The 12,428-nt window shown below is 40.0% G+C and overlaps 1 protein-coding gene across 2 annotated transcripts in view; it reads right to left on the bottom strand.

The window, feature by feature from the left end:
• Positions 1-8,749, bottom strand: part of WASHC4 (WASH complex subunit 4) — a 39,606-nt gene extending 30,857 nt beyond the window's left edge. For both annotated transcript variants that reach the window (XM_074166870.1, XM_074166879.1), the window contains exons 1-6: positions 8,689-8,749; positions 4,592-4,731; positions 3,406-3,459; positions 3,225-3,290; positions 3,009-3,054; positions 554-621 (exon numbers count right to left, since the gene is read on the bottom strand). In XM_074166870.1, coding sequence (XP_074022971.1) covers positions 554-621; positions 3,009-3,054; positions 3,225-3,290; positions 3,406-3,459; positions 4,592-4,731; positions 8,689-8,749 — 435 coding nt within the window. The remainder of the gene's footprint in view (positions 1-553; positions 622-3,008; positions 3,055-3,224; positions 3,291-3,405; positions 3,460-4,591; positions 4,732-8,688) is intronic.
• Positions 8,750-12,428: the final 3,679 nt, after the last annotated feature.

The following is a 12,428-nucleotide window of genomic DNA, read 5'->3' as shown; positions in this document are numbered from 1 at the left end:
TCCTGTTTCCATGCAAAGAACCCTGATAACAACCAAACTGTGTAAGAAATGCATGTTCTTCCCTGAAAGTTCGAGTGAGGCACAAGAAAATTTTTCCAGGTACATGTTTTAATTTTGCATTCTTCTATCAGCTAAAAAAAGATGTACAAACAATTAATTCATTTCAAATATTCAATGAAAACTAAAACTTGCTAATCAAAACCATAAAAATAGGTATCTTTAATTTCACCATCAAGTGAAACAACCTCAGTTTATCTTCTCTTACTGAAATTTTAAGTAAATTCTAATTTCTTTGAACAATGATTACACAAACTAATTTCTTCTCTCAGATTTCCACAGTTTTAGACAAGTATAAATAAAAACAACCCCAAAACAATACTGTGTGATACATCAGCTGGTTGCGACAGGTCTGCAGGCAAAACATAATGACATATCAAAGGACTCCAATGCCTTTCAGCAAAATGCAAGCAGGATACTGCAGACTTAAATCCACTTTGCAAGTAAAATTAAGATTCTAATTGCTGTTAAAAAAAATAATCAAAACATACTCTACCTGCAAGAAAGAAACAAATCTTCCCATCTGTATTTGGCAATCTCCCTCCACCATGCTGGAATCTGTGGCTTGAAAGACAAACATTTGTCACTACTTTCAAAAGCCTGTGTTCCAACTGTTAAATAAACATTGAAGCTTGCCCTCCAGGCCATTTGTTTGACATACAAGTGGAGCACACTACTATAAGTATACTGACGGAGCCTTGAAACTTTTACTTTTGCTTTCCTAAGCTGGATTTATTTTTGAAATTTCTCTCTCATTAAAAATTACATCGTTTATAAGCTAGACACAATCAGGAAAAAAAGTCTCCATCACCTGAAAGAAAATAAAGAATGAAAAGTAATTCTTTAAAGGCATATATATTAAGTAATTTAATATAAAAGTTTCCATTTTAAAGAGTTTGTATGAAAGCACTAGATATTCACATTGCGAGGAACATCCTTGGCAGTTATTCACTGCAAGAACATACTACAGCATTAATCAGAAGAAAAAGCTGTGCAGCAGTCAATTTAATCAAGAAATTGATTTTCCTTTTCCTATATAGCATCCCACACAAAAGAACCAGCTCATCACCCATACCTTCAAAGCATTACCTGTATGACAAAGTACACTAACAGGATACTACGAAATACAAGAATTACATCGCCAATGCCAAATTGTTTCAGTCAGCTGGAGCAGTTGTATTACTACCTGACAAAATACCACCATCTTAATGTGATGACAGATTAATGCTCTAGACTTAAGCCATTTTTGCTCAGAGTAGCCCAGTAGAAAAATCTCAAGATTGCAAGTTTACCTGCAGGTCTTACTGCTTCATGAAATATGTTATTTTAGAGCAACCATCAGATACTAAAGTAGTCTCCATACGTCTGTCAGATAAAGCTCTGGGACAAGATTCTAAGTATTGCATGCTTCCCCATTACACATTTTATGTAACATTTAGTCTGTTTAGTGTATGCCCCAAAAAACCCCAATCCAACTAACTATATAAAGTTCCTAGACTAGCACTGGCCACTCCAAGGACAAGATGAAAAAAAACAGAAGGAAAGAACAAAAAGGCCAGCACTGTATTTATTTACATTTCAACCATCCTTGAACTAGTAACTTTGCCAGCTGTTCTAAGAAAGTTTGCTGTTATCAAAAAATGCTACAAGGAGGAATATGGAAGTGGAAAACATAATTTCTGCATCCTCACTCAACTCACAGAAAGCTGACCTTACAGTTCCTGCCATTCTCAAGCATCGTCTGCAGAACACCCATCAGGAACAAACTGCTGCTGTAATATGTTAATCTGCAACAGTCTGCCTTTTTTCATCTTATGAGACATGGAGAGGTTTTGAGGGATCCCCTAAGTATCATTTTGGCAGCATATCACTTTCTTTTAAAATATTTAAGTCCATGTCTGATAAGAAGTGCGAATCTGCTAAAGGGGAGGGAACCCACCACACTTTTTCATGTTCCTTAGATGAACCACAACAGTCATCTTATGAAGCACTTAAAAGAATGATAAACAGTCCCTATCTCAAAGATTTCACATTTCCCAATACTTGTCAGAGTCAAGGCTCTTGAAAAGCTTAAAAAAAAAAAGCTTACTGCTTTTCCCTTTCTCTCAAATTTCTGAAATAAAACAGTTAGGTGATACATCTCTAAATCAACTCATTAATATATTCAGTCCTCAGGGCCGAGATCTGTGCTTATTCCCAGACTAGTATCCTTTAAGGTGGAAGCTCAAGACCAACCGTTCAGAGGAGTTATCAGTTTAACTCCAAGACACAAAGCAGCTTTCACCTAAAACAGGGTTTCGTGATTTGTCAACTCAATTGCCTTACAATCACTTATGCCCCTGTAGCATGTCATGGTCTAAACAGTAGCACGAGTACTATCACCTGCATTTGAAGTGCAGGCGACATGAACACACTGCGACTTCTCTTTGAGCAACTACGATTGCATAAGTAAATTAGGCAGAATTTGGTAGTCCAGGTTATTCATTAATGGTTTCATTGTTTTATTACAATCAAATTACAGATTTATCGTTTTACCACAACCAACGTAAAATCTAGTCCCAATAGGAAATATGTTGGTTTAGGATATGTTTACATGTGAAAAACAGGTTTTCAATGCCAAACTTTGAAAAACAGCTGCTACAGTACATAAACTCAGGCTTCTATGTGTTACATTAAATATAACCTCAACAGCCCATACTTCCTAATTCTCATGTAAACAAGGCTGCAACAGACTTCCTGTTAATGTAACAGATAAATCTTATTGTTATCTTAAGCTAACAGTTACAAGACACTAACATATATACCTATAACCTCAAAGTCCATTATTTGGTGTTCAAAGATACAGAGAAAGCATGTATCCATATTATAAAGTTACACTTACTGTAGCATTTAATATAACCTGAAACAGTAATGTAAAACTACAAACTCTTACAGTAAAGGGAGCTACTTACCTCCTTCTCCATAAAACAAGAGGCCATTATAAAATTTAGTTTCTGCCTAACAACAAAAGCAGAAATTTGTTTTTTAATAAATAGGATATATGTAATCATGCTATAAAAATTTAGACATTATATCTTGTTTCTTTACTGCTAATTAATAAATTTATATATCAGCCTGTCAATCTGCAAACATTTTCATACACAGCAATAAAAGACAGCTGAATTTACCTCATATTTTAACTTCTTGATTTCACAGCAAAGGGCAGCATACACAGTTATTACTTTGTTTAGAACCTAGACTCAAAGGAGAAAAAAACCACACAGATTGCAAATAGATTCACGTTTAGAGCTTGGGTTTATCTAGAATAATTCTTTTATATGTTTTTTCTTTTGAGCATAAAGCACTTACCTTGTTTTCTGTCTTTATGAGCTCCAGTAAGGAGGACTGTTCATACGGCAAAAGCTAAAATAAAAAAAAAAAAACACAACACAAAAAATACCCCAAAACAACCAATTAAAAAGACAAGAAAACCAAAACCACAAAATAAAAAACAATAAACATACAGCTTTAGAAAACATTGATCAAAAATACACTTATCCAACAACTATTTTTTTCCCCAGTTTAATCTCAAATAAGTTCAGTAATAAGAGAGCAATAATTGCACATTACTGGCAACCTATGCTGCAGGAAACCTTTGCTCTTCACATTTACATGTTAATACCTTTCCTTTTACTCTAGGCAGAAAGGCAATAACCAGCTATACTATATAGCATTTACAACAATTTACTTATAAAACTTGGAAAGCAAAAGCACAGTCATTATGGTGTACATAGGAAAAACAGCTCAAGAAACCTAAAACACGAATTAAGAATCCCAAATGCAGGAAATAGGATGCATATCTCTATGCAGCCACTGACATTTTGTACTGGTCAGCCATGACATTGACTAGTTCATATACATCCAGCACTGTGCTGACCCTACACATAATTTATTCAAATTATTCAGACAGATGATTACTTAAGAGTGCATCTTGAGCACAGACAAGTTCCACATGGTAACAAAAGCATTTTTAAATGATATCTGCAAATTCTGGGAAGGAAAAAAAAATAATGCTCCACAGAGGGCAGAGAACTCAGGACCAAGGAAACAGCCACCTCTGGAGGACAGAAAATACTATACTAAGGCCGGCATTAAGTCAAACCACAACTATAAATACACACACAGTTGGCTCTGCAGTTGTAGAAGTACTAGTGAGCTCTTCTGGAACCCCAACCCCCAGATAAGAACACCAACACCCACCCACAGGGAAGAAGTTTGCTGAAATTAGGCTTCCCAACACATGAAGAACTATAAATTCACTTAACTTCCACTAGTATCCAGAAGACTGGAAAAGAGTAATAAGAAAACATCTGCTCTTATGATATGCACTGATCTATTAATTACTTGATAATTAAAATGGTATTGGATAGGTTTCTCAAACACAAAAGTCAAAATTTTGAAAGCACAAATGCATCAAGCTTTTACTTCTCAGGTTTTGAAGGGAGGGAGGAACTAGGGAAATAACAGTTGCAATACATATTAAATATATGAAGACCTTTAATGCAATGGGATCAAGACTGAAGTCCCAAACATCTCCAACAGATTCATCCAAAGCATCTTCAATTCTCTTCAGCTGAGATGTATATTCCTCAAGAAATTTTCCGTAATTCTTCAACTGCACTTCAGCATGAATTTCTGAGAATTGATAACATTTGTACAGTTGTACAGACTGTTCAATAAACTGCAGTATAAAAAAATTTATTAAAAAATATTTAATCTGTTGCTATTTAGCTTGTAGTACTGGATTCCTCATTTTGCTGCAGCATTTTTTGTTAACACAACTGCATCTTTAATACAAAATTCTTATTTAAAAACAATCATACAATTCAGTGTCAGTTTAAAAGACATCCAAATACTACTTAAAGAATATCAAGCATCTGAGGCTTACAGAAAATTTTTTAAAATTGCATTTATTTTCAAACTAAGATCTTAACAGACCTAATAATCACATCAAGATGCTGAGCAAAGAAGCAACTGTAGAAATTGTAAACAGATTATTCTATCCATTGGCTGAACCTGTACATATGTAATTATATTAGAACTTTGAGGCAATGGGTCTGATCATTTTGTCCTGAGCAGCAGCTGTATTAGTAGCAATCCCCCTTCCACACTCTCCTTGCTACCTCTCAGCGAGTCATCTGGGCATTACACGGGAAATTTTTGGCTTTCAGTCATTCCCCCTACTTGCAAATTCACCATCTTCAAGCAGAACTTCTGTTTAGCACCTGGACACTGAAATGCACAGCTGTCCTGTTACTGCTAGGGGCAAGTAGATTATTATGTTCAAAAGGTAACATTCAGCTGGTCAAACAAAAAGAATAGTGGCATTAATTAGCGATGTAACTCTAAAGACAATTGGTCCACAGAAGTTTCATTCACTCTGTTCTGTTCTTTTTTCTTCCCACATTAAGATACTCCCCACTTCCCCCCTCCAGTTATATACAACTACAGGCTTAGTTGCATAATCTGAACTATGGAGTGAATGATTACAGCTCAAGGTTTGTGTGCTCAGTAAGGAAGTACAATCTTTTCCCATCTGAAGACTAAGCTGTCTTCTCCATAATTAGATAACAAATCTGTTAGCTTGTGATCATCTATTTTTTTGAAAATAAGATTATCTAAAAAAGTTAAGAGAATATAAAACAGCTGAACAACTGAACTTTTCCTAAACAAGAATTAAACTCTCACAGAGCTTTATACATGCTTTTTTCACATTTCAGCAAGTAGTGCTCTAGAAAGTTAAAAAATGTATATTCTTTTATTCTGCGTTTTTAACTGAGCCGAATGGTAGTTGATGGCTACTTCAGTGGGAGAGCACTGCTGAACCAACTATCACTTTTGGAGAAAGAAAATGCTTGACTGCGACACTGCACCAGGCATAAGGGGAGTAATGAATAAGGACAATTTAATAAGGAAAAGACGAAAAGGACTATGCACAGGAAGGCCGAGTCCGAGAAGGAGAAATGACTGCAGCGAAGTCCCGAACTAATTCTAAGTTACTACTTTGAAGCTAGCAGCAATGCAAACCATAAGGGCACATGGACTACAAAGCCTATCCAAGAAGCACAGTAAACTCTCACACTAAGGTCTGCATTAGTGTCACTGGGTTGTACCTGCACCTGCAGCCTAGACAGTGCACAGGGCACTGTCAAAATAAGGCGACTGAATTTCACATGAATGGAGAAGCAGCAGCACTCAGCAGCAGCTGAACTCCATCAGCAGTAAGCACTCCGGACACTGACGTGCAGCCCTTAAACTGTATCATCATTTTATTCTATTCTATCAAATTAATCTCATCTTTGAGGTTCCTTCCACAAGCTTTGCTGCAGAAACCCAGTAAAAAGACAGATGGACATAGAGCCCTGCAGAACAGAGTTTAACTAGCCACCACGTCAGCTCCAGTACTTTACTGCTAGAAAATCTGGAGTACGGAGACTTCTAATTATAGAGGTGTGCTGCCATATTCCCCCAATCCCATCTCCTCCCTTCCCACAAAAGGCAAACTAAGAGCACAGAAACTGACAGAAATATTGGGGCTTTGTAAGAACAACAGAAAAAGCTGCTAAGTCATACAAGAGTAGGAAATTAGCACTGCTGTTCAAATCAATTCCTTATGAAACAGGTAGCCTTTCCTCAAACAAAATCTCACAGCAGCACTCTGCTAGAGACCTACAAACTGTCACCTTTCCAGCAGCCAAATGATGGATTCAAACTATGTTACAGCTCAATATCACTGATGTCAAATATTTCCAAATATTTCCACTTAACTATTGATAGCCATTGATATGCCACCTTGTACAGATCATATATAAAATAAGAGACAGGTATGAATAGTATCTCACTCTATTAGAGAGAAAACAGAGTGAAAGCTAATAGCTAGCCAGAGATAGGCAGGGTTGAACTGATAAAAAAAATGACTTGGAGATGGGGGAAGCTTTTTAAGATGAAGAAAAATTTTCCTAAATAAACTGGCTCACACGGAGAAAGAAAAAGAAATCACAGAAAGCAGATATTTTCTTTTTCTTCAGAGCAGCAGACATACTTCATAATATATCCGTTTACAATAAAGTTTGATTTAGTTTCTCCTCAGGTGATAAAATGAAAGCATTACAACTGGAACAATGCGAGAGACCTACTCAGCAGTAGAGATCTCCCAATTTAATCTTATCTTCTCCCATAAAATCAGCAATATTCAGTGGACTTATTGCCACAGCAGGATTTGCAAGTGCTATGTCCATAAATATCTAGGACAAAGACACAATAAACCAGTCTTACTCAGTATCTTGCGTCCTCAGCTGAGGACATTATAATTGCTAAAGGTTAGTGATATAGGTATAAACTGAGAGTAGACTATAACAACAACAAAGTTTTTCAAGTCACAGGATTTTGCTTTGGCTTTTCTCTAGGAGAATGTTGTGTGCTGTTCTCAACAGAAGATCAGCCTGTTTGCTCATTGTCAGGATGATGGTAATGGAGCATATTATGTCATGTAAGGTTCTTGTAGCTGCACTTAATGCCACGGTCAAACTACTGGAGATTTGGCATTTTGGATAATAGCTATGTTTTTCATTCTTCAGTTGGAGAACTGGTAAAAACCTCAGCTCAGGACAGCTTCCCACTGAAATCCAGCTAAAATGAATATGGCATAAACAGTACCATCCCTTGGGATAACACTGTAGAGTGAAACAGTTGGTCCATGACTGACATATTTTCACAGCAACACCTGGTGTAATTAATTTGGCACAGTTCAATTTACAGTGTGTAGCACGGTGTGACAACCACATACGTTCCCCGTTTAGAAAGTAGGTCACCTCCACGGGCTGAGAAAACCGTGGATTTTGACGGGCACACAAACCTACTGTCAAAGACTTACGCACCACAAGGTCTTCTTTAATTATTTTTTAAAGGTGAAACTGCAAGTGACCGCCCAACTCCATACCAGAAATTCTTTAGCAAGGTAAGCTGCCTACAACTAACTCATCTCGATATGATTTCTCTGGCTAACGGAGGAAGCAACTGCAAAAAAAATATCTGCGAGTAAGTGATGGGGAAGGAAAGAAACACCATCCCCACGACAAGCGTCCGCTCCTCCTGCCCGCTTCGTGCGGGAAAGGAGTCAGGCCAGCATGCCCACTCCTGCCAGGCTGGGGGCACTGGGGACGATTCCCCCAGAGGGGCTCAGGGATGGAGGGTTGGAAAAGCCGCTCTCCCCCCCTAAGCGACCCCCGGCAACCACGGAGGGGGAGGGAAAAAAGCTGACGGCGACGGGCCACCCCCGCAGGCCTGACCGGGGAAGGAGCAGCCCTGGGCTGGCTGCGGGGCGAAGGGGCGCGGCGGGCGCCCGGCTCCCCCGCACAGGGCAGGGTCCCTGAGGGAAGGCTGGGGAGGGCGACCTCACTCAGCCCCCGCCACCGCTTCCTCCTCCCTCCCTCCCGTTCCCAGCGGGGGTGCGGCGGCGACCGGGGCCAAGAGGGGTCCGGGGCCGGCAGAGGAGCAGGGTCTCCTCAGCCCCCGCCTCCCCCCGGCCCTATGGCGGTTACCGCCGCAGCCCCCCGAGCCTGGCGCCAGCCCCTCCCGCCCCGCCCCGCTCACTCTGCGAGCCGTCGTCCAGGCGGTCGAACTCCCAGTCCGGGGAGAGGGTCTCCAGCGCCATCGCCGCCACCAGCGGCTACCCCCGCCTCCCCTGACTCAGGCGCACGGGACTTCCTGCACCGCTCCCGCGCCGCACTCTGGGAAACGGAGGCGGCGAGGGGCGGCTGGGGCTCCGGTGGGGCGGGGCGGCCTTTGTAGGCTACCGCCCCGCCCTCTCCCGCCCCTGAGGCGATACCGCCTGCCCTGAGGGGTTCTCGGCTGCCGGCTCCCTTACGGCGCGACGGGCCGGTTCTCAAGTGCCGGTGCTGCCAAGCGCCCGCCCCGCGGCGAAGGTCAGGGGGAGATTAAAGCAGAGGAGGGGAGGAAGGCACCGCGCTCCCTGGTGCGGGAGGAAAGCGGGGCGGTGGGGCTGCCAGGGTTCCTGTGGAGCGGGCAGCGGCGCCTCAGAGGTGCGGTGGGTCAGAGAAGGCCTCTTTTTCCCCCCTTCTTTCCTCTGACCCGGTCCCCGCATCTGTGAGCTGGTCGTTGCGGTGGGGCAGGGCCTATCTCTGAGGTGCGGGAGGTTTGGGGAGCTTTACTGCTTTTCCCCTGGTGTGCGGCGCTCCAGCCCGAGTCCCTCCCAATTCCACATCTCTGTCACGTTGCTGAAAAGAGGGATAACCCTTCCGGGTGCAGTCGATGGAGTGTGACACACACACCCCTCTCCCCCCAGCACTTCCCCTTTCTGATGCTGGAGGAAGGGGGCGGTGGGAGGAACTACCCCAGCTCCGGAGCTGGGAGACAGCTGCAGTAGTGTCACCTCATCATCTCACTGTCGTTTATTGTCACACAGAACCATGAGGTACTTACCTGAACCTGCAGTCACTGTTTTGCTTTTTTTACAGGGCCCTGGTGGGTGTAGTATCAGAGAATAAAAATAGAAGTACTTTGGAATGTAGGAGAAGTAGCCGTTCAGGGCCATTAACAGTGGCCACAGCAATTACATTACCTCAGCAGAAACTGTAGCATCAGCAGGAAAGGAAATGGCTTCAAAAGCAGTGTCACCAGGAGCATCAGCAATTTCAGTGGGGAAAGAGCAACAAAAATAGCAACTCCAGTGAGAGATGTATCAGTAAGTGCAGGATCATCCATAAAAGCTGTCTCTGTAATGCAGCAGGTCTGAAAATAGCATCTCCTCTAAGTGTTTTCTGATTAAAAGGAATCCATCCTTTGGAATCTATTGATTTTAAAAGTTTCTAGGAAAGAAAGATCTGGTTGGCAGGTTTATTGTTGATGAGTTTTTACCTATTTAAAGTGCATTCTAAGAGACCAACCTGCATCAAAGAAGAGATAAAAATTTGGATTTGCGTGAAACGACAAAAACAATGTGTGGAATAAGACTATGTTTTTAAGGGGGAGAACTCTGCTTTGGTAAATGTCAAATAATCATAATGTAAATATGTGTCCTCCACTTCCTGGCTTCAGTGCAAACTTCAGATGTTCATATTTGGGTTTTTAAGTCCCTAGAAGTTTAATTGTGCGGGACGTTGACAGCTGACAGTGAGCATGAGTGTCTCTAAGGAGATAACGATCACACAAAATGAAAATGAAGACTTTAAGGATTGCATTCTGTCTATAGCCATGCAGATGCAGCTTTCATTGAACTCAGTAGAGCTGCTATACATTTATTCAAAGCCAAGGTATGTCTTCCAGTTTTGAAAAACAAAACAAAACAACAGAAAACGTTTCTCTAAAAGGCATATATGTGGTCTTTGAAACAAATACTGGTGGTTTTTTTTTTCAATTCCGGAAGACTGCACATAAACAGAGGTTTTCAGACTGCTTAAAAAGTAGTCACCAGGCTTTTTGACATCTGTCTTAGAAAAACGTGTCCTTGAATTCTGCAGGATGGTAAAGGAGAGAAACTTGTAGAACTGGCACTTGGTAGGGCCCTCCCTTTCCCACATCTGAACTGAATTTGTAAAGAGTAAAATACTGTAGGGTTGGTTATTGCAAGGTTGTGAGATCGTCAAAACTGCATGCAGGGTAACCCAACTGGTTGGTCTATACAATGGCCACACCAAAGAGTGCACTGTGATCCTCACAGCATAAGCTGATGTAACCCTTATTTTGAATATGGAAAAAAGAAAATTATTTTAAAAGAAAATTCATTGAAATAGTGCAATTTTTAAAAGGAGCAGGAGGCTTTGTAAAGAGAAAAAAAATCACAATTAGACTCAAGTAAGTACACTAGTTAAATTTTACGCTGCCATTCATGATACAGTTACTTAAATGACTTATTACTAGGTTTTCCTTTGGCTCACTAGGTGGCAGTGTTCTCTTGCTTACACTGAAGCTATTTAGATCAATTCTGATGCTGCTGAATTTATTTCCTCTGAAAATCTGATTTAGACTTTTTCGTGAGGCTGACTGTTTTAGTGATAGCAAGTCTAGCTCAGCTTTGATAACTTTTCTGTGCTGTTTTATCAGTGAATGGCTTTATGCTGTTTGCTCATGTGAAGTTATTGACATTTTATAAGTATAATTTCTGGAAGTTGGGTGACACTCATGGCTTCCATTTGTATCAGGAAGCTTTTATTTGGTACAAGTGTATAGGAGGTTGCTAAGATTGCTCAAATGTCTGTTAGTGTCTTCAGATATTACAGTAGTCAGAAAAGTCTTTAGACTTTATTTAATACAGTGATTTTTGGTAAGCTGAATGCAGGCATAGTTGAGGAAAAAATATTTTATTTTGACCAGACCATAATGGTTATGAAAGTAAAATTTCATATTGGACTTTCACATGAACTGAGTGAAATGTGAACATAAATATGTTCCAGCTGAAATTACTTGTTACACTTGAGTACTAGAAAGGGTAGGTAAGAGAATAAAGTCCAAAGTATAGTAGAATTAATATGGTACCATGACTGTTTTATTCATGAAGTGGCTAGATATCTATGGATTCATAAATCAATAGGGGCTTGATTCCATCAGGTATTAAAAATCTCTTTTCCTTTGAAATTATCCCACTTGGAAATATCATTCAACATTGGACAATACAGTTACTGAGTTTTTTAAACAATATTTTTATGATGTTTGAAAGCTTATTGAGAACTTTAGCATAGCATTCAAACAGGAACCATTTTTATTAAAAAAAAATTAATGCTGAAAAGCATCTACAGCAAAACTTGCTTCTCGTGTATACAGGCAAAGCTTCACCAAGATTGATAGAACTGTAGTTACTTATAGGAGAAAGAATTTGGCTTGCTGGATCTGCAGGAAACCAACTATGCTATACATTCCTTGTCTGTGGAACATTTAATGCTCAACTCTGAATATTTCAAATAAAATAAAGTTCTTGCTCAAAGTTTTTGTGGCAGGATTCCCAGAAAGGATTTAGTATTTGAGATTTGCTCTTGAACTCTGTTCCACAGAGATAATGCCAACTTTTGCAGAAGTAGTTTCTATTTTATTGTATGGAATTTGAGAAACTTCCATTTATGCATATGAGTAAGGCATCTGCACGTTTCTACTGGTTAAACTGGTAAAATAATTCCCTCTCCTCATCAAATACATGCCTCTTTTTGGTTACTCTGGAAAAAATGAAATGTCAAGCATAAGGTTTTAAATGATTGTCTAGATTACAGAAAATCTGTATCAGTAAGTTGTGAAAGCCTTACTATCATGTGGTGTCTGTCCTGAAATGAAATTAAGACCCTGTAAAATAAATGAATTAAGCAAGTTTTAAGTATAAATGTTGC

The sequence above is a fragment of the Numenius arquata genome, chromosome 2, assembly GCF_964106895.1.
Source record: "Numenius arquata chromosome 2, bNumArq3.hap1.1, whole genome shotgun sequence".
NCBI lineage: Eukaryota > Metazoa > Chordata > Aves > Charadriiformes > Scolopacidae > Numenius > Numenius arquata.
This window is presented reverse-complemented; position numbering and strand designations above follow the sequence as displayed.